The sequence below is a fragment of the Melospiza georgiana genome, chromosome 6, assembly GCF_028018845.1.
Source record: "Melospiza georgiana isolate bMelGeo1 chromosome 6, bMelGeo1.pri, whole genome shotgun sequence".
NCBI classification, from domain to species: domain Eukaryota; kingdom Metazoa; phylum Chordata; class Aves; order Passeriformes; family Passerellidae; genus Melospiza; species Melospiza georgiana.
Window position 1 is genome coordinate 7478475 of NC_080435.1, and position 24388 is coordinate 7502862.

Here is a 24388-nt window from a genome sequence, read left to right on the forward strand (position 1 = left end):
CATTCTCTGATGTGTTATCATGAGACTGGAAGAGGGTGGAATAAGTTCTTGTTGTAACAAGCTCAAAGCTGATAAGAAATTATGAGTGTATGTGTTGGGGGAGAAACAAGAAGTGGCGAGAAAGAAATGGCAGTGCAACCCCAGGCAGTTTGTTTTGGCCTTCAGTTATGAGGTTTGTAGCTCAGTATGTGCCTTGCTGTGTGCCAGAGCTGGCAAATAGGTGAAGTGAATTCAGTGTGTCACAAAGACCATGCATTATGCATACACACCTCACCTTGATTTGTACAGCTGCATTCATAATGTAACCCTTTCATTGCGTGTGCTCCTCTCCATTTCCTTCATTTTGTAGCTCACCGAAATTGCAAGAGGAGTCCAGTGTGCCCTGGCTGTCAAGTGGATTTCAGTGGGGCCTTAGCTGACCCCAGTATGCTGCTCATTTCTGATGTGTCATAGGCAAAACACCAGGAGGAGTTGAACACGTGCATTGCCTCAAAGAGAGCGGCAGCACGGGGGAAAGCAGAGAGCTGTCCAGCAGTAGCTGCTTCTGAAATGCTTGGTGATCCGCTGCCCCGATGGGAAAGGAAAGCAATGGTCAGTTCAGCAAGGTTCCACACCTCAGGCTGTTCTGCTGAAGCCTCTAGAGTATCAAATTCAAATTGGAAGCTACTGGACCAGAGGAAGAAGGAATAGCAGTAGGCTTACAGGAGACTGGAGCAGGGTCAGAGAGGGGGAGTAATGAGCAGAGCTCAAGAGCTTATCAGTGCTGGGCGGATTAGAGGGTGGCTGGGCCCTGCTGTCAACACAAGAGCTGCAGCTTAACTTCCAGCTTTGTATTCTTTGGGCTGCATCTCCTTAATTTGAAGAGAAAAACTGCATGGGAATGTAAGGGATTCTCAAGGTGTACAACGTATAACATTGCTGTGGGTGGCAGTGGTGAAAACAGTGATTTCTCTTGCCTCTGTAGTGGCTTAACCCAGACAGCCACCAAGCCCCACACAATCGTTCACTCACTCCCTGGCAGCAGCACTGGGGAGAGAATCAGAAAGGTGAAAGCCAGAAAGGTCTTGGGTTGAGATAAAGACAGTTTAATAGGGAGAGCAAAAGCCACATACACAAGCAAAGCAAGAACTTAATTCACTGCTTCCTGTGGACAATGCATTAATTCACTGTGAATTAACTAATTCACTGTGGACTGGCAGGTGTTCAGCCATCTCCAGAAGAGTGGGGCCCTATCACCTGTAATTGTTATTTGGGGAGACAAACACCATCACTCAAACATCCCCCTCTTCCTCCTCTTTCCCCCCTTTGCATACTCAGCCATATGGTCTGGAATATCCCTTTGGTCAGCTGGGGTCACCTGTCCTGTGTCTCCTCCCAACCTCCCATTCACCCCCAGTTCCCTCTCCACCGTGGCAGCATGGAAAGCAGAAAAGGCCTTGGTCTGTGTGAGACCTGCTCAGCAATAACAAAAACATCTCTGTAATACCAACACTGTGCTCAGCACAAATCCAAAAACACAGTCACTGTGAAGAAAATTAACTCTTCCAGCCCAAACCAGCACACTTTTCATTATCATGTAGTCACATACATTCTTCTTTACATCTTAACATTATCACTTTTTTTGAAAGTGCAAATCAGTACAGAACCTTTTTTTTTTTTTGTCTTTTAGAAGCTTCACAAATTAGCCTGTCGAGCTCAAGTAAGCTCAAGTAAGGTGTGGGGGAAGAACCATCTGTGAGATTGGTGACCATTTGTACTTTTATGTTTACAAAATGCTATCTCGGCCTGAGATTCAATCCTGCTGCTCTAAGTCTCTATGCCTGATCTATTTCATATCAATTTTGCTGATTTGGCTGCTGGAGAAATATTGGGGTGTTTGAATTATAATCCTGGGAAGTGTTCCTGGCTGTCTGTACCCTTATTCAACATCTGTATCTGCTCATGATGAATTCAGATCAGTGGGGTGGGAGGAAAGTTATTTCTGAAAACCCAAGTCCTCGACAGTGGGCAAAGTATAAATGACAAATATCAAACAGTGTTTCTCCATTTTGCACTCTCGATGTACAAAACTTGTAGGTTACTTGTGGTGCTTTTGGTTGCATTTTGGGTTTATTTTAGTAGTTTTGGTTTTGTTAATAAATGGATTTGTTTGAGCAGCATACTGGTTTTTAGGAGCCTGGAAGGAGTTAAAAAAAGCTTTGTCTCAAGCTTTTAATAACCAAATAATCTTGTAATCTTATGAAGCTACTAGCAAATCAGCAAGTATGTAGCTCAATACAGAGGGTGAAAGTACACGGCCCTGTGTCTCCTTGCCGCAAGGCCGCGTGTTCTTGTCGGTCTGGAGCCGGGCTCTGCTGCGAGGCCTCAGCTGCTGCTTGCCAGGACGAGGTCTGAAAGCACCAATTCCACGCTTCAAGCGGCTGAAGCGTTCCCGCTTCTCTCGACGCAGCCGGCGCAGGAGAGCTGCGTCGCTCCCCGCTTCCTGACACCCCGGCTCCAATCCCGCCTCCATCTCCTCTCCAATCCCGCCTCCATCTCCCCTCCAATCCCGCCTCCATCTCCCCTCCAATCCCGCCTCCATCTCCCCTCCAATCCCGCCTCCATCTCCCCTCCAATCCCGCCTCCATCTCCCCTCCAATCCCGCCTCCATCCCGCCTCCAACCCCGCCTCCATCTCCTCTCCAATCCCGCCTCCATCTCCTCTCCAATCCCGCCTCCATCTCCCCTCCAATCCCGCCTCCATCTCCCCTCCAATCCCGCCTCCATCCCGCCTCCATCTCCCCTCCAATCCCGCCTCCATCTCCTCTCCAATCCCGCCTCCATCTCCCCTCCAATCCCGCCTCCATCCCGCCTCCATCCCGCCTCCATCCCGCCTCCATCCCGCCTCCATCTCCCCTCCAATCCCGCCTCCATCCCGCCTCCAACCCCGCCTCCATCTCCTCTCCAATCCCGCCTCCATCTCCTCTCCAATCCCGCCTCCATCTCCTCTCCAATCCCGCCTCCATCTCCCCTCCAATCCCGCCTCCATCCCGCCTCCATCTCCCCTCCAATCCCGCCTCCAATCCCGCCTCCATCTCCCCTCCAATCCCGCCTCCATCCCGCCTGCCCCTGCGCGGCTGCAGCGCCCCCTGCGGGCAGCTGTCGGGACGGCTCCCCCCGCCCCCGCCGCGAGTGGTTCGCTCCGCCCGCCCCGCTGCCCCCCTGCTCCGGCTGTGGCGCGCGCCGCCGCTGGCGCTCGATGCGGAACTGGGCGGGCGGCGCAGAGCGGCGGTGGCGGCGGCGCAGGTGAGCGGAGCGAGCTGGCCGGGCGGGGCCCGGTGCCGGTGCCGCGGGCGGCCGGGTGCGTGCACATGTCACAAGCGGAGCCTACCCCACCGACCCTAGGTGTGCGTCGGGCTGGGGAGCGCGGAGCGCGGCCGGCAGCTCTGCCTGCGGTGACCCGCACCCGGACAGCTGGCGGCGGGGCCCCCCCGCTCGCCCCGAGCGCTGCCGCTGCCGCAGCCGCCCGGCCGGGCGCGATGGTGATGCTCGAGAGCGGCGAGCCCTTCCGCAAGGTCACGGCCGGCGGCGGACAGGCATCGTGTCCCGCCGCTGCCCGGAGAGGGGCCGCCGGGTTCGGCTCCATCGTCCCGGGAGCCGGTGGCGGGCGGGGCCGCGGTGTCCCGCTGTGGCCGCGGGCTCAGCCGGCCGCTGTCGGCAGCAGCCCCTGCGGGCTCGCCGCGGGTTTCCAGGCGGGACCGGGCCGCTGTGGGAGTAGCGGCGTGGCCGGCGGGCAGGTCCCGGCCACCCGGAGGCTTTACCTCGCTCCCTGCCGGGGGAAAGCGGACGGGGTGCTGAGGGAAGGGAGCAGGCGGCTCAGGGTGGACAGACCCCCTTGGAAAGGCTGAGGCGTGCAGCCGTGTGAGGGGGCTGCTGCGGTAATGTGACTGGAAAGGTGCTTTTACTCCATGGTTTGTAAACAGCAGATCCTGTTACTCTGCAAGACAATAGAATAGGAAATCCACTTTGTACTGGGCAATTTCATGTGAAGTCGACTATAAATCAAAAACATTTTCCCCACAGAAATGGGTGTCACCACCTTGTTGTGTTGCTCGCTTTTATTGTCAGGTGGAGGAGGGGAAGAAAGCTTGGTCTGTGTCACTGTTTGTGTGGAGTCACGATAAAGAGGTGTTTCAAGAAATGATAAGCTTTGAAGGAAACTGATCTGTTTCTCGTCTTTCTTCTCTGTCATTCCCCCCTGAACTCCTCCATATACCACGCTGTTTGCAGTCATATGCAAAATAACATACATTATAAATTTGCAGCCCCATGGAGATGGGGCAGAACTGTCATCTGGCAATGTGTTGTGCTCTCCGTAGACAAGCCAGCCATTTTCTGTGTGTCCAGTGTGACTCCTGTTGGTGTGCTCTCAAGTGTCCTTGCTGTGCTCCTTGCACCATTGCTTATCTGCAAAAAGGATGCTACTTGTAGACACAAGCAAGAGGAGGGAAGATTTATTGTGGTGTCTTGAGGGTCACATAATCAAACCAAAGTCATCCAAATATAGGTTGTTTGGGAAGTGTCTCTATTTTTGGACTTTATACTGCTTGGACCTAGGCAGCTGTTTTGGATTGGGCACAAGATGCACTTGCTGTGTTCAGCACTAATGAAAAGCTGCAATCCTGACACATCCAAGAGAGCACTTCACATCCAACACAGCTAAAAATGCAGTTTTTACAGGATCTAATCTGGCCATTCCCTCACAGCATGTTATGTAACACTGAACTGATAGATCATTCCATCTATAAAATACTATTTTTGCCTTATTGTTGTATTGTTAGAAAATGCACAGCTTTTGAACATAGTTTAATAGACACTGTAATTAAATGCACACTCGTTAAGTATCTTACTGTGTGTTTAACAAAATGCAAAATCATCAGCAAGTCTCTAGAATGCTTTTGTTTGGACAGTAATATAGCCTTGTCCTCACTAAAAGATCTTGTAGCTCCCTGTCCAGTGGTGCTGCAGTTGTATCACAAGTCTGGACTCCTGTGTTCTTACCAAATTAACAGATTTCAAGCTGTAAGCTTCAGAGTCCTACTGCATGGCTTTCCAGGTTACTGCTTTTAAAACAATTCTAAGCTTACTCGATGGGCAGAAAAGGAAAACAGTATCCTCCCTGAAAGTGTGTTGTCTACACAAAATGCATAAAATGGCCAAGACATAGTTCTAGGAAGTGTGTTATGTGCCAAAGCTATGAAAGATGGTGAACCAAATGCTGTGTGGAAATTAGCACAAAAAAAAAAAAAAAGAAAAAAGAAAAATAAGGCCTCTAGTTTAAAGTTTTCATGGAAAAAACATAAATATATACCAGAGGGCAAACCTCTTCTTCAACCATGGTACCATTCTGTAACTCTTGAAAGCGAGCAGGGCATGTATGTAATGAATCACAGGATGTGCTGAGCTGGAAGGGACCCACAAGGATCATTGAATCATTGAATCCAGCTCCTGAGCCTTCACAGGACCATCCCCAAGAGCCACATCATGTGCCTGAGAGTATTGAGTCCAACTTCTGTCTGTTTTAGAAGGATTTGGGGGTCAGGGGAGTAAAAGTTTGGAGGATTTTTTACAGTAATCCTTGCCTACCTAGCCAAAGTAGCTTTTTAGGTTTTAGAGCATCAGGACTGATGGTTCAGTAGAAATGGTGGAAGCATCAGTGCATTTCAGGCCTTACTAGAACACTTGTTCATATTATCTTCCTGAGTTAAATTAGTGTTGGCTTTGATTTTATCTGCCTTGGGCTCAGGGGCATAGAGGCTCATAATTTATAGCTTTTCCCCTCTCAAGCCATATCAAATACTCAGGTTCTGTATAGACAGGATATACTAGGCATACTTCTGTCAAGATGTTCAGTCTGGTCTATTTAATATCTTTTGTGGTGAGTCAGTTGCAAAACCAAATATTTATAAAAACTTTGAGTATTAAATTAGAAAGTCTCAAGTACTGCTAAATTCTAAGAGAATAAATTTCTTCAAGGTTTCTAATTTCCAGCATTCCAGCTAGTAGATTTTCTCTGATACTCCTTTCCAGATACATTTGTTAGAAGAATGGCTTTCTTTTTTTTTGGGGGGGGGGGCAGGGATTGGTAGAGTTTTAGTATAACAAATAAATTTAGTATAACATTTAGATAACAAATGGAGTAAAGTACTGTGTCTTCCCTGTCATTTCACACTGTCATTTTTAAACTGGATTTGCCATCATACTCACAAGATGGTAATTGATACTTTTATGTTAAAACTTAGTACAGAGGTGAATGGTTCACTTACTTTCCATTAGGAAGGAATTGGAGACAGGCAATGCATATGTTACAACCCAGGTGAATTCCTGCCATGTCCTTTGGCCCTGTTGTGCCTGCATTTAAGATATACTGCATTAAATTTCAGGCAGTTATTTAGTGCACTGGTAAAAAGTACAGATGCAGCTTCTGATTAGGGATTTGTGACAATGAGGAAAGGATTTACTAAAAAGGAATGAAAGAGCTTGATATGCAAGATTAATGTCATGTCCCCAGTTTAAAGAGCTTTCATCTACCTCAAGCTATGAGTTTTTGTGAAGTGAAAGGATTGCCCGTGACCTAGTAAGAAACAAAGTGAAATAAAAATGAACATCATGAAGCATCACTTAGAAAGGAATGTATTTTAGTGGGATAATCTGTTAATCTGTGGAATAATTGTGATATTTCTTTTGAAGACAGAATGCTTTGCTGCTTTTTTTTACTGTGAGAGCTGTGAAGAACTTCAGTCAATCTACTGCTCACTCTTGGTGGCTGAACCTGTATAATTTGGCTGGTCTTTGCTCTGTTGTTGGAGCTGGAAAATAATTCTAGAGCAGCTAGATTCTCTGTCACTGGATCTCCTTAAACCTGTCAAAACAACATGGAAGTTACTGTTGAATATTGACAAACATGCTCCTGATTTCTGTCGTGGAATAATAATAATGAGCTGAAACCCCAAACCAAGCAAACTGAAGAACTGACCCATGTACTGCCAGGAGCTCTGAAGTATCTTTGCACTGGGGAGCTCCCAGATGGGGAGGTTGTACCCAGAAACCACTGAATTGGGAGAGGTTGTGTTCACTTTGGATCACTGCTGCTAGCAGGACCCTTGCAGGGATTTAGAAATAAGAAGTGCTGCTTACATATGCCTAAATTACCTAAGCTGAGGCAGTTCTCATGCTGTGATCCCAGCCAGTGCAGTTAAATGAGAGCCTTGTGCTTCTGGGTTGCTGTGAGAAATAATACATCAGAGTAGCAGCAAGGAACGAGGTTTTATGGTTTTCTGTTTCTTCTACTGCCTTCATTATTTCAAAGCAGCAGCATTCCTGGAAACAGAGCTGGTCATCATGTTGCCTTTGATGTACCTGGTAATATTTGTCAGATATGGCCTTTTTGTTTTGTTTGTAACTAATCTCTAAACAGTTGTGACAATCAGGGAATTAACATTTGCTTCTTTGTGCAAGGGACAAAGATACGTTACTGTCAAATTTGTTATCTGATGACCTCCAGGAACTGTGTGTTATCTTTTGAGCAGAGCAGCCTTTTATTTCATATCCTGTTACTTTGTCACATCTGCAAGATCAGTGCCCTGGTTGTGTCCCGCTTCCCATTATATTCTGACTGAACTTGCCAATGTCAGTGTAAAACTTTTGATTGCCTTCTTGCCTGTAGCTTTGACACCAGCTTTCCTGGTCTCTTCTTGCCTGGGTATCTCGTCCTTGCTCTGGAAAGCCCTGGTGACAGGAGATGAGGAGTTTGCCTCTGCCTGTTTCCCTGTCATCAGCTAGCAGGAGGAGAGGAGTGCTTTCTGTGACACAGATAATTAGGAATCAAAACCAGTACCCAGCGAAATTTGCTGCGGCCACGAAGGCGGAGCAGCTGTGCTGCCGTGTCTGTTTCCTCTCGGGCAGCAGTGAAACTGCTCTGCTGGAGCCACGAGCTGGGCACGCTGCTTCTGCCCTCCAGGCCACCTGCTTTCTCCCCTCTCCCTTATTAAGTAGTCTTAAGACATGGCCAGCAGGGTGGTGTTTTCCCTCCCTCCTTTGCTGTGGTGACTGCCCCTGCAGTGTCTGCAGGGAGCTCTGGGGAGCCCTTGCTGTGTGGTTTGCAGCTCCAACAGCCGCTTGAGGCGGTTCCTGTCTCTCCTTCACTCTGAGCTTGCTTCCCCCAGTGTTTACGTGTGGGTGAGTCTGCCAAACGCACGCTTCTCACACCCCAGAGCTCTTGTAGAGAGAAAATGGGCTTGTCTCTTTTATTTCCTTTCAGTTTTGACCAGCTGGTAGGATGATTTATCACCAAAATTAATAGTAGGATTGGTTTGAGAGCAGGAATTTCTGGTCTCCCACAGTGTTGATGAAGAGTAGGGGAAGGTGCGTAGAGGGAAGGAATAACAAGCAGGTGGCACACGTGGGGACACAGGCTGAGTGCTTCTAATACACAAGGCAAAACAAATGTGGGGCTCTGGGTTCTGAGGTGCTAACAACAGCCAAATGACTGGATTATTTAAAGTACTTTATTTTCTGGTTCACATTATCCTGAGCAATGTTTCAGTGTTTCCACACTGCTTGTGATCATCCCCCCTCCTCTGTCTTACAAATGGCTGTAGTTTATTATTGGGATCCCGTTTGTCTGTATGACCGATTTCCAGGAAAGAGTTGAATGTGCCTGTATCTGTATCTGGTGGTGGTGATGCCATGAGTGATGAGAGAGCTGCTCACTGTGGCTGGGGGAGGTGCCGTGGCAAGGGAAAGCACTGAATAATTTAGCAGTTGCAGCTGCATCCAGCAGTTCTCTCAAATGTCACATGCTTTGTTGTTTTCTTGTTAATTTTTTTATGGCTGTACATTTACACTATTTGGTTTTTGGAAAAAACCCTCTGGTGCCTGCATTATGGGAACTGTGGTGTACTGCTCAAATTCCCAGCAGAGGGCTGGGAATGGAAGCATCCTGTGGGTGCTGGGGTCTGGGCTGCGCCAGAAGCAGCACCAGCGTTTCTCAGCTCAAAGCTCACACCAAAAGCACTTCTGGTTTGGAAAAGAATGTAATGCTGTAGTGGTTGCAGGTGGTGTGAGGCTAATTGGGCTCGGGGGCATTGTGTGGGCTTTGGTTTGCCCTTCCTTCCTCCCACTCCTTCTCCTTGCAAAATATTTAAGTGCAGATTTGAGGATCAGCAAAAAGCTGATGACGTAGAGAAAACGAGAAGGCTCTTGTATTTGGTGATGGTGATGTTTCACAAGGGGGGCAAGAAAGGACAGACTCCAAAAGAGCTGGCCTTGTGTTACTGTTCTCTCATGCAAATCTCCGGAGATGATTTTTGAATTAGAGATGAATTTAAATTCAAACAGTGTAGAGCAGGAGAACTGGCCAGATTGGGAGAGGGTTTTTATGCCAGAATTTGTTCTATGATTCTATAGAGAGTGGTGCCCTACACAATGATCCTGCCCAGGAAGGATCATGAGAGAGATGTTTCATACAGTAAAGGAGGGGAGGAGAATAAGGTCTTTAACCTAAATTGAAGAGTGTGAAATGTCCTGTGGCTGAGGCTTAAATCTGTCATCTCCTTCCTTTTAGGAAGCAGAGTGCTGTGAAAGAGTGTGCTTTTCCTGCATTAGGTTACTGTTGATGGTTTTCCCCAAGAGTGTAATGGAATAAAATGGATAGCAGTATTTGCATACCATTCTTCCTCACATGCTTATCTCTTGTTGCTCATTCAAGCCCTGGCCATGATTTTTTTTCATGGCTTTCAGGTACTACCGGTGGGTGCAGTTGTGGCTCTGTGGGGCAGGTGCTGCTGGAACCTCTCCTTTGCCTTTGCCTGCAAGTTCCTGTTAGGATTGTGTGCTTGTGTTAGCACACTGTGCATGTTCTTTCTGTGCCTGCACTGCGTGTTTGTGGAAGCATCCTGTGGGTGCCTGGGTAAGCGCATTTTGTCAGCTGTGGTTGGTAACTCAGCTTTCTGTGGGCAAGAACGCCTCCTGATACTTGTAGTACTCGTGGCTATGGCAAGCTCACGGACTGGGGGGTGTTTAGCACGCTGCAGATGCTGTGCTATCTCCTGGCCTGGGGCCTGCAGGTGCCAGGAGGGCTCTGTTTCAGCGCTGACCCCAGGCAGTCCTTGTGTCTGGGTGAAGCTTGCTGGTAGTGTGGGCAGTGCTGGGAGCTTTGCTGGTGGAGCAGAGGGGGTGGAGCGCTGCAGCTGCTCTATAAATATACCCGACAGGCTGAAATCTGGGGACTAAAAGACTGGGTTGCTATGGTGATTGATCTGAATCAGATTACCTGTGGGGCTGTTCTCACAGCGTGTGCATGTGTGGTGACTGCGTGGTCTTGCATGTACAGCAGGCTGCTTTAGCCGAGCTTTTGGCTGAAGCAGGGAGGAGAGAGGAAGCAACACTGAAGGGCTGACATATGGCAAGGACGGGGAAATCTGTCACTATAGCAACCAGGAACCTGAATCAGTCCAGCTTCACTCTGTGATACTGCGGAAAGGTTCCCATCTGTGTGCCCTGATACTTCTGTTTGTGGAGCAATTCTGGTCATTTTCAGTCTATCTGTCAGCACCCCTGCCCATGCTACTTCCATTTTGCTCTTGACAACTAATGTGGAAGCTAAAGATGCTTGACTGTGTCAGTTCTGTTTTCAGAAGGCAAAGAGATAATATTACTTAGTAGAAAAGGAAGAAATCTTTTATTTATTATAATTATTGAGAAGGCCTTCAAAATAAGTCTTCTTGTATTGCCAAAACCTGTTTTCCCCATTCATTCTTTAATTTTCTTTTATCTGGTTTGTTCTGTCCTTTCCCTCAAGATTTATTGATAGATGAAAAGTGGAAATAGTTGGGGTGCATCTGCTGTTTTACCTGTAAGCAACTCTTAGTGATTGAAGTGATGCATGTCCTCCAGGGCAGATGCTTTTAGAATTTGCCTGCAGTCCTGTTCTCTACTGGGTGATTTCTTATGCTTGGAGCTATCCCCAGGGCATTTTGCAGAATCACACCTATGTTATAGGTTAGCCATGCTAGATAAATATGTCACTGGCTGTTTAGGTATGCTTGCAATTCTTTGAAAATACTTTTTTTTTTTTTTTTTTTTTTTTTCCCTCCAGAGTGCAGCTATCTTCTTAGAAGTCACAGTTTTGGCATGCACTGCTGCCTTTCCAAGGTGCATGGTAACAACACACAAAGCAGCTGCACCAGTATAGCAAGTCCATCAGGTCAGATTTTAGAAATTGTTCCATGTTCTGTCAGATTCTGGAGAAAGGGAAGTGTTCTCATCTCTGCTGTTGTCTGTTTCTTGTGTTAGCAGAAACACTGTAGTACGCATACTGCCTGTCTGCTTTTTTAAAAGTTTAGTACAAGCAAAAATAGCATGTGCTATACCAGAGATAATGTCTGGCATCATTTGAAACACACTTGGAAAAAGAAGTAACCAGAATTTCAGTGGTAAAGATTCCATAAAGATTATTAAAATGTCTAAAGACATAGCTACCATGAACAGTTCATACTGGGCTTCAAACCATGTTGTTTCCAGTTCAGCAGTGAGTGGAGTTGCTGCTCACACAGGTGAGGTTTGCTGGTCCTGAGGTACTCACACCTATTTCTCATAGCTTAGCAGATAGGTCAAGGTGTGTGATGTGAGAAAAAGAAACATAAATCAGTCCAAAGGTGGGCATTGAAACTCCTGGCCCTGTCTGTGTTTGTTTCAGTGCTCAGTTTAGTTCAATTGGTGAGCCTGCAGTTCACAGAAAACAATGCACTAAGGTCAGCATAGTGGCTATTAGAGCTGAACTCAGTACAGACTGTCTTGGCTGAGACTAAATAGAAATTCAGGATGTTCCAAGGAAACGAAAAATTTAGTTCTTTTTGGGCGTGACTAGAAATCTGGTTTTTCACAAGGTGAAATTTCAGCGAACCGTAATTTATGTGGCTTCTGTCCTATAATTTGTTCTGTCTCCTTCACAGTTTCCTCTTTTTTCTCTTACAAATTAATGTCCCATGTATGTTCATTATTCAGTCAGTGTGCAAATTGAAATGATTCTGATTTATATTCTAAAGGTATCCATGCACTGGTGAACTGTGCAGTATGATCCTTTTACCAGGTAAAAACTGGAGGTAATGAAAGGAGAAGCCTTTCTGGTCCCATCTTAAAGCATGGAAGAATTGTAAGGAAAGCAGGGCTTAGCACCTTCCTGTTGGAAGTTAATCTGTTGTCTTCATACCATTTTTGCAAGCAGTGATGTAAATACCTGCCAGGCATCATGCAGGTCAGTGTAAGCCTGGCCCATCAAAGCTGGGAGCCTCTGTGTGAGGAAAACAGCTGCAGGTGAGTGTGGTGAGTTGGTGAGTTGTCCTTGGCTGGATGCCACTTGTCCACCAAGCCACTCTATCACACCCCTCCTCAGCAGAACAGGGGGAAGAAAATAAGATGGAAAAAACCTTGTGGGAAAAAGTAAAGGCAGTTTAATAAAGCAAAGATTGCATTCATGGAAGCAAAGAAGCCCAAGAAATTTTATTATCCACTTTTCAGAAGCAAGTACTGTCCAGCCATTTCCTGGGAAGCAGAGCTTCAGTAGGCTTAGTGGTTGCTCCAGATTATAAATGTTTTAAATAATGGATTCTCTGCCCTTCTCCTCTCTCTTAGGTTTTTCCTGAGCAGATGTGATATGGGATACCCTGCACCGATATAAGCTGGGGCCGGTGTGGCTGGACAGTGCTCAGATGGAAAGGGACCTGGGGGTGCTGGCTGACAGTCGATTGAATATGAGCCAGCAGTGTGCCCAGGTGGCCAAGAGGGCCAATGCCATCCTGGCCAGTATCAGAAATGGAGTGGCCAGCAGGAGCAGGGAGGTCATTCTTCCCCTGTACTCAGCACTGGTGAGGCCTCACCTGGAGTATTGCATCCAGTTCTGGGCCCCTCACTTCAGGAGGGACGTTGAGATGCTTGAGCGTGTCCAGAGGAGGGCAACGAGGCTGGTGAGGGGCTTGGAGCACAAGCCATATGAAGAGCGACTGAGGGAGCTGGGGTTGTTTAGCCTGGAGAAAAGGAGACTCAGGGGTGACCTCATCACTCTCTACAACTTCCTGAAGGGCGGCTGTGGTGAGCTGGGGGTCGGCCTCTTTCTCCGGGCGACAACGGATAGAACAAGAGGACACAGTCTCAAGCTGCGTCAAGGGAGATGCAAGTTAGAATTAAGAAGGAAGTATTTTACAGAAAGAGTGGTCAGATACTGGAATCATCTGCCCAGTGAGGTGGTGGAGTCATCATCCCTCGAGGAGTTCAAAAAAAGACTGGATGTGGCACTTGCTGCCATGATCTAGTTGAATAGTTAGAACATGGGTTGGACTTGATGATCTTATAGGTCTCTTCCAGCCTTGAATTTCTGTGATTCTGTGATCCTTCTGGTCAGTTGGGGTCAGCAGTCCTGGACATAGCCAGACTCCCAAGACTTTGCATACTCCCCAGCACTGCTGGGGGGAAGATGTTGGAGAGGCAGCCTTGATGCTGTGCCAGCACTGCTCAGCCATAGCCAAAACACAGATGTGTTGTCAGCATCCTTCCAGTTACCAGTGCACAGCACATCACTGGGAGGGCTGCTGAGGGGAAAATGACCTCCATCTCAGCCAGACCCCATACAGTGACACTAGTTAACAGTTTGTTGTATCAAAGTTATTCTTAGGCTAAATTGCTTTGTTCCTCTAGATAAGAAGACTCCTAACAAAGATTGAGGGCTCCAAGGGATAGATGAAATAGGATAACTGCACAACTCATTAGTCCCAACTCAACTTGGGACTAATGCAGGGCATGGCTCTGACACAGCCAGGGCATGGCTCTGACACAGTTTAGATGACTCTAAATTGGTAGAAAGTCTGCTGTGGTTCTTTCATGCTGCCCTATCCATTGTGTGCTGTGGTGCTTTTCATGAGTGTGTGTGTGTGTTTGTTTATATAGGCTTTTATTTCTGGGAGGACTTTAAATTGCAGAATACCATGCAGATTGTCCTCTAAGAAGTTGTGCTGCAACCTAAAATGTGGGTGTTTGGGGAATTTTTAAATGCAGAGTAATGCCAATAATAGAAGTGTTTGTTTTTTTTGCACACTTTTTTCATGTCATGGTAACTGCTAAGCTGTGGTTTTGTGCTGGTTCTTGCTTTTTGTCCTTGTGCCTAGGCTACAGTGCCAGCTTTTACTGGTGAGTATTGCTGACGGCTGCTACAGTGGGTGGGTAGTGTTAGTTCTCACCAACCCGTTCACCGTCCATATAAGTGCTTATTTCAGTTTTGGTGTTGTCTGAGACATGATCTGTTGGTGCAGTATTTTTCTGTGGTGGGCCTTCCCTTCTCTGTTTTTCTTCTTTTCTAGAGATGAAATAATGGGAAGTCTCTTCTCAAGTGCTGCTTAAGGATTCAGCCTTCAAAAGGCTGGTTCCAATATGTTTGCAAATAGAAAAGACACTGCACAAGACCTTTTCAGAGAAAGCAATGTAAAGTTAAAGCAGTTTGAGAGAGATAAGAGGTTTTGACATATCAACCATCTTAGAGTCAAGATAATTTCTTGGTTCAGGTCCAAATTCCAGCATGAAAGAGGAAAAATGAAGTATCTCTTGGTTGTTTGATCTATTTCTGTCCTAATGTACTTAGTCTTTAAAATCTAGGAGGATGATTGGAAGGATGATAGGAAATCTCTTAGAAAGAAACTACTTTACCTCTGTATTGCCTGTAGAGGTGCTGTCTGTGGTTCTGTGATCACCTGTGTTCAGTCAAGTCTTCCAGATTCCCTCAACTGCTTTCTCCTACCTTTTCTTTGTGCCTGCACAAGCATTTGTGGGGTCACTTGGTGAACGAAGTTAAAAAACATAACCTTGTGAAAACAAAAGCAGGGAGGGAGAAGAAGGGGGGCTGTTAGGTTTAGTCTGTATCAGTTCCACAGTCTGTTTTGCCCTGTAGCTGCACACACTCTTCTGCCAGCACAGGGAACAGAACGATACTGGCCTGAAAGGAAGCTTTTGCCAGATAGGGAGGGGGAGGCAGGGCTGGGATGCCTGTTTGTGTTGCCTTATACAGATCATCATCTGTGGTGTCTGATTCCAAGCAGGAGTAGGAAGACGAGTTCCAACAAATTCTGGTGCAATACTCTTCTAAGTGCTGTCATCAGCCATTGCTAGATCTCTGAAGAAGCCAGAGATTGAATAGAGGAAGGCAAAAACTTACACTTGGTTCTAATTCTTCTACGTCTTGCTCCAATCCAACAATAAATCATCTTCCCAAAAAAGCCTTTGTCTTCTTATGTCTGACTGTAACTGTTGTGTTGTTATGTATAGTAAATCAATAAAGGTGGCTCTGGAAGCCCTGGCGCATCTGCATCAGTCTGGTCTCCCTGGTACTTGTGTTTAAATAGAAAGTGGAAAATGGAAAGTGCTCAGATCTTTTTTTAAAAAATGGACAGAAACTTCAGTGTTTGATATCAGCGGGTTGTAGCTTCAGCCATTCCAGGGATATTGTAAGCCCTGCATATATTCCTTGTACTTGTCTGCTCAGATATTCTTGAAATTTCATGATTTCTAAGACCTTCATAATGCATACCTTGCTAACTTCTTTGCAGGGCTGTGGGATGTGTGTAGGGAATTGCAGTCATAAGACAAATGCAGTGTATTTTCTCCACCTTCACTGAGGGGTTGGGTAGCCTCTGTTTTTGAGGAAAAACATCTTTGATTACCACTAAGTAGCAGAATTTCCTCAAAGTCGTACTTCTAGGTATGCCCCTGTCTGTGACTGAGCAGTTTAGTTTGTTCTTTAAAGAGTTCTGGGGAAAGCCATTTGGAAAGAAAACAGATAAAGTAGTTCTTCAAAATGGAGACAAAAAGGACCACTTGATATTCCAACTTCATATTGTTCCTCTTAAGTTTTTCTGTGCCAAGATATTTGCAGAATATCAAGGATCCAGAGCCTTTCCAGGACAGATTCTACAGTGTTTTCAATAATATCATTAAAATGTAGAAACAGAAACTTTGCTTCCTGTGTCTGTATTTTCTCTGTTGTTCAGAGAAGATAATTTACAACTATATTGCTGCTCAGAGAAGATAATTCATGATAATTCATACTGCTGTTACTTAGGACTCTACAGTAACTGTAGTTGAGCATCTACTAAAAACATGCCACAGTTTCACAAAATGTGGGATTTTTTATGTGTGAGGCTTTAAGTTTCTTTCAGTTTATTACTCCTTTAATAGTAGCTACTGACTAGTATGATTTTCCTTTTTTATAAATTGCATATGTGCTTTTTTGTTCTGACTGTTGTAATGTTTTTGTATTCTTACCGCTGTTTGGAGGGCTAACGAATAAAATTTCCCTACTGTGTATGTGGTATGTTTACATCCTGCCTTAGGATGTAAACATGAACTGAAATGGAAACCTTATTCTGAATATGTCCCAGAAAGCAATCAATTAAGTTTTTAATGTAAAATAGCTCTTGTTTAAAAATCCATTGGAATACTTAGTAAACTTCTAGAATACTCTGAGCATCTCTGATTTTTTGAGTTTCTGAGACCTTTCAGTTTCATGAAGTGTCTGTTTTCAGGTTGGTTTCAAACACTGTAGGGAACACTGTAATGTGGAACTGTACTCCTTTTTAAAACTTTTTTTTTTTCTCCCTGTTCTTTCCTGAATTCTGTGAACTAGGAATGGTGGGATTGGAAAGAATTATTTTCTGGATATCTATTAAGCATAATTATTGACAAGTAGTAATGCTGCACTGTAATCTCAGTTTTACCAAGAAGATGTTTCTATCATAAAGTACTCAGAGAAATTTGCTGCAGGAGGCATGGGTATCAGGAGTAAGGAGTGAAGTTAAACAAGATAAATGGAACTGAATGGAGTAAGTGAAAAACCCAGTATGCTTTACAAGATGCACTTTTGCTATTGTAAACTGCAATTCTGTAGAACTGCAGTTCTGTATCTGCATAGAAAAGGTGTTAGAGATCACAGTCTTTGGGAATTGTGGAGATCATTCCTGCTGACAGCCATTTGCAGGTTTGGGATGGTGAGATGCATTTTATCAAATTGGATTTCTGGTGTTACGCCTTCTTTAGTTGTTCTGTTTATCCCACAGCTAAAGCTCAGGTTGTGTTTTTTTTTTTCCTTCAGTCTTGCCAGTTGAAGTTCCTTTCCCAAGCACTCTTAAGATGATCTTATGGATTTGCCCAAGCAACACACAAACCATGTAATGAGTAGCTCCTTGACAGTGGTAGGCAGCTTTGTTGGTCTGTGTTCTCCCTTAGAACAGAATCATAGCATCATTCACCTTGGAAAAGACCTCTAAGATGATTGACTCAAACCATTAATTCTTGAGATACTCTTGTACTTTTTTGTGTGTTTTTCATCTCTGCTTTTGTGGGCATGTGGCTGTGTTTTTATACTCATGAAGACAGAGGTTGTGGATGACCATGACTGCACCGAACGTGGAGGCTTTTTGGGAATATAATTAAGGTCATGAAGTTGCTTGTATGTCTTGGGTATTCCTGGTTGTGCTTTTGACACTCTTGCTTTTCTTGGTTCTAGATTGGACTTGGCAGACTGTTCCAAGCAGATTCTGTTCCCCAAGGCAGCGATCACAGCTGATGGGATAGCTGACCACTGGATCAATGAACAGGAATTCCTTGAGATGACATAGGGAGGGGCATCGAGCACAATGGTGCAGAAAAAGAAAATCTGCTCTCGGCTGCTTGACTATCTTGTGATCATTGGAGCCAGGTAATGTGAAACAGCCTCAGCAGAGCTTTTGCTTGGGCAGTAGAGTGGGGATAAATAGCCTTGCATCCACTGATGAAACCTTCCTGATGCTCAGGAATTGCTGTCTGAAATGTGTGCAGAATGCTCCCCTAAGGGGAGCGCCTACTTGAGCCAGGGCACTTCTTGAAAGACACTAGTGAAGTCAGAATTTTTTAACTTGTGATCTTTAGACTTCTTTTCAAGGGTCTGCAGAGGGTGACTAAGAGAAGCTAATTTAACTATCACTCTCTAGTAGTCTTTGTGTCTGAACTTTGCTTCTGCTGGCATCAGGACAGAGGGATTCACAAATTGAAAACACTGAAAGCTAAAGACAAGTAAAATACAAGTTTTCTACTACTTTTATTACTAGTAATGTGCTAGTAGTAGAATAACACTACTTTTCTAGCTTTTGAAATGTAGTCTATAAACTCAGTTTAAAAAAAAATCTGAAACTTGCTTTACTTGGCTGTTTTTCCCTGTAATACTTATTTATCCTCACAGGAATGACATGAATGCTTTCTTGTTTTAAAGTCTTATTAATAGATAAAATGTTATGCATATTTACTTAAAGCACATATGAAATGCAGGGTTGATGTGTTCTGTTTGTCAAACATAGAGATACTCAATAAATGTTATTTTTTCCTTATTCAAAGTTTATGCAGCAGCCTTCTGCAAATTCTGTGTAATGGATGTATCCTAAAGTCTGTTTTGCTTTCATTTCTAAATATCAGTGGTTCATGTGCATCAGCCTGTTGCTGTACCTCTTGCTTTCTTTTCAGAATACTTTGAATGTAATGTTTTAATAGGCTGAGTGGAGGAAATTACCTAATCCTGACTAATAGTTATTTTATTTTTGCATTTTACAGACTGAATACTATAATGGTTAAATCCTTCTGTCTGTAGAAAAACAACCAAATTTTCTATATGTCACCAACTAGGAAGAGGAGGGAGAAATGTTAGCTGCCTCCTCCAGTGAAGCTTATAGTGTCTGATGTTCTCACTTAGAAATTTGCTACTATCACTTCTGGACTCCTACAGTTCTCTTGCTTTTTGCCAGCCCATGCTGTTAGGCTGCTGCTGCTGTTTTGTTTGGCACTTTGGCAAATGCTTGTGATGAAAGATGGAGTTGCCTGAAACAGCCTCTCCTACAACGCCCTTAGGAGCTCCTGTGGCCTTTACTGTCACATCTTGTTATCCACTGTGCACAAACAACAATACTTTTTGGAACTGTTGGGTTCAAACTTTCCCAATATCTGAGAAAACTCTGTCCCTTGTAGCTACAATATTACATCAGAGGCACAAAGTGGTGATACATGCACTCGTGCTTTGTTGATGTCATTTTTTGGACCATTTGCTGCCAAATAGACTCTCTAAATAGTATCAGCATTATTTGACATTTCTTTTTCAGCAGATGATGCATTAATTGTGTCCATTAGCATATAAAAACATTTTAGTGTTTCTCTTTTTTTCATACAGTATTTCAATATCTAAGTTTACAGGCAGTATAAATCTTGTTACCAGTTTTGTTATGAGAGCATATTTACTTGTTTTAAATAAAACATTAGTTTGGAAGAGTTAGTCAGCAGAGCTATTTACACCAGTGATTTTCTTTTGTAAATTGTGAGCATTCTATTACTACTTGTTTGAATTTTTTCACATCTCTTATATGAGAAAAGCAAGTGTCATTTGTATTTTGAAATAGGCAAAGGCATAATATCTTGAAAGAATCTAGTGGAAAATTAGGAAACAGCAGTTTTGCCTTTCTGTCTTCATGTTTCTGTGGTGATTTGTAGTCCAAAGATTAGTGAGTCACAGTGGTAAATAGCTGTGCATATTACCATGCAGTTTTTATATAAATTACACTTTAAATCCCAATCTGAAAATCAAACACATATGTTTGTGTGGTTGCTAGAACTTCTAATGAAAGTGGTTTTAGGATGAGGTCCCTATCCCTCTACTGTTGATCTGAGTTCTTTCCTTGTAAATTCTTGCTTTCCCAGTTAGGAATTGATACTGGATTTCTCATTTAATTTTTCATCTTGTTCATAATGGCTGAAATCTAGGAGCTTTTCCTCTGACTGTGTATTTGTGAAGGGACAATGTGTTTCCTACTGAAATGTTGCCCAGAGAGCTGTGCAGTTCAATTCATTTTGAAAATCAAAGTCAGAGCAACATGACAATGCAGTGTTCTCCTGGGAACAACATATTCCTGGAAGGCCTTTTCCTAATCAGATTTGAACTGGCTCCTTGCGAATGACTGTATGGACTTAAACTTCTTTACTGAACCTTTCTGCCTTGCACTAGTGAGGAGCTTTGCGGCTCATGACCGAGAAGCTACTTTCCATGGACAGTAGGGAAGAGAGGGAACAAAGATGAAGCTGAGTCCACAGGCTCTTGGCACATTAGTAGGAAGTTTGCAAAAATATTTGTTGCCGGTCAGCTATGTATGTGGTTTTCTTGTTTGCCTCTTTTGTAGGCACCCGAGCAGCGACAGCGTCGCTCAGACTCCTGAGCTGCTGCGGCGTTACCCTCTGGAGGACCACGCAGACTTTCCCCTCCCGCCCGACGTCGTGTTCTTCTGCCAGCCTGAGGGATGCCTGAGCGTGCGGCAGAGGCGCATGAGCTTCCGCGACGACACGTCCTTCGTGTTCACCCTCACGGACAAGGACACGGGCGTCACCCGCTATGGCATCTGCGTCAACTTCTACCGCTCCTTCCAGAAGCGAGTCCCCAAGGAGAAGGGAGAGGGCGCGGGGGGACATCGAGCTCGCGAGGGACAGAAGGTCCCTAAAGCTGGGGATGCATCAGCGCCCCAGGAGGAAGCGGGCACCGAGAGTTCAGAGAGCGGCTCTTCGCTGCAGGCCCCCAGCGCGGAGTCTACCCCTGACGTGAACCGATCCCCGCGCAGCAAGCGCCTGGCCAAAGGCAGCCATCGCTCTCGGAACAGCACTCTGACTTCTCTGTGCATCCTTAGCCATTATCCCTTCTTTTCCACCTTCCGGGAGTGTCTGTACACCCTCAAGAGACTCGTGGACTGCTGTAGTGAGAGACTGTTGGGCAAGAAGTTGGGGATTCCGCGTGGGGTGCAGAGGTATGTTGAGAGGGAAGAACTTTTTCCTCCTACTGTTTGTGTTCAGTGCTGCAATTTATTTGCACAGTAAATTGTGGCTCCAGATGTGGTTGCAGAAGCAGCCAAACACCAAGGGTTGGCCTTTTTCACTGTTTTGACCCAGGTTCACAGTAGGAAAAGAAAAGTTTTATAACAATTTTTTTAAAACTTCTCTCTCTGATTCTGTAATCTGTTATGATTTTAATTTTTGATGCACCTAAGGAGGCACTACCCTTCTGACGACTGAAGCTGAGTGCTTATGCTGCTACTGTTGCTTTGGCATTTAAGCTCTGTGGTAGTGTATGTCAGGACTGATTCTCTGGGAAATTAGAAGCAGCCAAGAAATAACAGAGAGAATTTCTACTTGGGGCAGGAGGGAAATTATGAAAATGTGCTTAACAAGCTTATGAAACAGTCTGAACTTCAGCGTGGGAGAGAAAAGACTAGAGAAGCAGGATCAGCTGAAATAGGTCAAAGTACAATATTTGAAGGAGAGTGGGAGGAGAGGTAGAAAACAAAGTAGTTGTCTAGGAAACATGGGAATGGTTGTTGGTAACAGCAAATTGACAGGAACATGGTGTATGTTTAATGTCATGTAGGAATTGTAATGTATTTGCTGTTGTAGTGTTGAGTATGTAACAGAAGCTGTTGCACTGTAGGGTATGGAAGGGACAATTCTTTATGTATTTCAGCCAAGGATGTGCATCTGTGCTACAGTGCCTGACACCTTAGTTCCAGGATGGTGTTTTCCTCTCCAATGTGCTAACTGAATAGAAAAAGTATGAAATTAATCTCTGGAGAAGCAGGGGATTATCTTCAACAGTTTGAGAGACAGGACTGTGAGATAGTACATAATGTGAGTTAAGTAGCTTGGTACACTCAAAATTAAACTTGTCAAAAGCAAAAAATGACAGGATTATTATTATTATAATTTTTATCTTTATAAGCTCTTTACATTTTGCATGAAATGGTAAATGTGTCCCATTTATAGAGCAGTGGCCTACTTCTTGGGCTACTGCCCTGGAATAGTTCTAGGGGACTGTTCTGGGCTAGTATGACTGCATTAGCAGATTTAGCACTTGAATCCACTGATGGAGAATAAATTATTTTGTCAGAGCAAAACTTCCCCCCAATGGAAGTAAGTGTTAAGGAATGCTGTTTTGTCACTTGGTTTAGCCTGATAATTATTGAGGAAAAAACACCCCACTGAATTTCATGATTTTCCTCAATTTGGTGTTTGAATGACGTGTGGTATTTGAAAAATTTCCTCTTATTTGGCATAATATTTAAAGAGAATAATTAAGTGATAGATGAGGATAGCAAGAGACAGACTACTGAGCATACATCTCTGGGAAAATAAAGCAGCAGGTTTGAATTACCATGTGGTTTTCTAGTGGTGACCTGGAAAAGTAGAATAGTTTTGAAGTGGTGGCAGAATGAAGGTGAAACTGAACCCTTACAGCTGGCAAAAGTGGAGCACACGTCTTAGCAGCCTAATGTCTTATGCATGACAAGTAGATGGAGGATGAGTGGAGGATGAGAAGCATCACAGTTCCTGAGAGGTGTATCATGTACCCAGTGTAATCTCAAATTGCCCTTATTTTGAGCCATCCATATTTCTCTAATTATTCTGTCTTTGTGAAGCCTCCAGTGTTATAATCTTTTTTCCTTTTAGTTTTTTTTTTTTTTTTTTTAAGTTGTGAACTGTAAGATAGAACCTCCAATTTGAACCCATAGCTTTCTAGGGGATCTGTTCCAGTAACTTAAGATATTTATCAGGCTGCAGTTATTTGGAGAATGAATACATTCTCACTGTGCTACAGGGTAAAGGGCTGAAGTGGACAAGACTCTGTGCTTCCCTTGTCAGACCCAGTTTTGAGTTGTGAAGCTCTGAAGGCCATGAGCAATGCTGTACATGCTTTTTGGCCGGCCTGTCTGTGAGCTGCAGGCTTGCAGATTGCCAGCTTCGGGTGTGGAGAACTTGCTGCTTGTTTTGCTAAGGTACCTAAATGTTTTCTACGCAGCTTTCAGAGATTTAGCTGAAATAAATCGATTTTTCCCATGGGTTATTCAGCTCTTAAGAATGATACATTGCAATTTAGAACAGAATGATAAAGGGTATTTTATCATGCTAAAACATCTGGAAGATCTTGGATGTGGCATATTTTTATTATCTCAGGTTTAATTCCTACTCTTGCCAAGGTTTGTAGACTGCTAGAAGCAGAGTCCTGCAGTCAGTGTGCTACAGTTCTGGATGAGATAGGAGAGTGTCCTGTGTGCCTGCTGAATTTCAAGCGTGAGGGTGATGAGAGTTCTTCAGAGATCTGGACCTGACTGAATCCTTTAAACGCGTGAATGAAGTCTGAAGTGACATCCTTGTGTTGATTCCCGCCACAGAAAGATTTATTCTTCCTCATTGAAGAGGAAGAATTGTGGGTTGTGTCAGTATGAATGCCTATCTTCCATTCCTTTGTGTGACCAAAGCTTTGTTAGTTGCCTCTTTTAATCCTTGCTGGATCTCCCCTTTCTCTGGAAGAATCTTGCAGAACGGCTGTCAAGTGAAGATCTTGGAGCGTTAACCTTGGCGTTCTCCCTGTGCAGGGACACGATGTGGCGGATTTTCACGGGCTCCCTGCTGGTGGAGGAGAAGTCCAGCGCCTTGCTACACGACCTGCGGGAGATTGAGGCTTGGATATACCGCCTGCTGCGCTCCCCCATGCCCGTTGCTGGCCAGAAGCGGGTGGACGTGGAAGTCTTGCCACACGAGCTGCAGCCAGCTTTGACCTTTGCTCTTCCTGATCCATCCCGCTTCACTTTGGTGGATTTTCCATTGCATCTGCCTTTGGAGTTATTGGGAGTGGATGCCTGCCTGCAGGTGCTGACATGCATCCTTCTGGAGCACAAGGTAAGAAGGGAAGATCATTGATCTTTGATAAGTATGTAGGAAGTTCTGCCCTCTTCAAAAGCAGGGTAGGCTGGATGTGTAGAACAGCTGTCTCTCTGCACTGTCTGGAGTGAATTTTGTCTGTGGAGGATGAGGGGAATAAATAGCTCCTTCTGAGGTTCCTGTTTTGAAAAGTTCTATTCTCACTCATAAAAACACCCAAAGCTTGTTTTCAGACAGATTAGTGGAGGGTTACCAGTTCACAACCATTGAATTTCAGTCTGTGGAGATCCCAAAATCTGTGATCTTTGTATGCACCTGAGGGGAGTATTAGAAGTGAATGGTTGCTGCAGTGCTAAGGGGAGTTTCTTTGGTTGCAGGTTGTACTGCAGTCCCGAGATTATAATGCACTTTCAATGTCTGTGATGGCCTTTGTGGCCATGATCTACCCGCTGGAGTACATGTTCCCAGTGATCCCTCTGCTTCCCACCTGCATGGCCTCTGCAGAACAGGTACATATTTTTCCTTTATTGGTCTTTCACAAAAGACGTTTCTGTGATGTCTAATATTCATATGGTTGTAGTCCTTTTTATATTCACCAT

General features: G+C 44.7%; 1 protein-coding gene across 17 annotated transcripts in view; it reads left to right on the plus strand.

Annotated features, from left to right (window-relative positions):
* Positions 1-3214: 3214 nt before the first annotated feature.
* The window catches only part of MADD (MAP kinase activating death domain), a 69077-nt gene continuing 47903 nt past the window's right edge, over positions 3215-24388 (plus strand). For 16 of the 17 annotated variants that reach the window (XM_058025978.1, XM_058025981.1, XM_058025985.1 and 13 more), the window contains exons 1-5: positions 3215-3284; positions 17584-17775; positions 20270-20884; positions 23504-23807; positions 24167-24298. In XM_058025978.1, coding sequence (XP_057881961.1) covers positions 17714-17775; positions 20270-20884; positions 23504-23807; positions 24167-24298 — 1113 coding nt within the window. In that variant the 5' untranslated portion in view covers positions 3215-3284; positions 17584-17713. Of the gene's footprint in view, positions 3285-11139; positions 11245-17583; positions 17776-20269; positions 20885-23503; positions 23808-24166; positions 24299-24388 lie in introns of those variants that run through there. The other variant, XM_058025977.1, reaches the window with a different exon arrangement.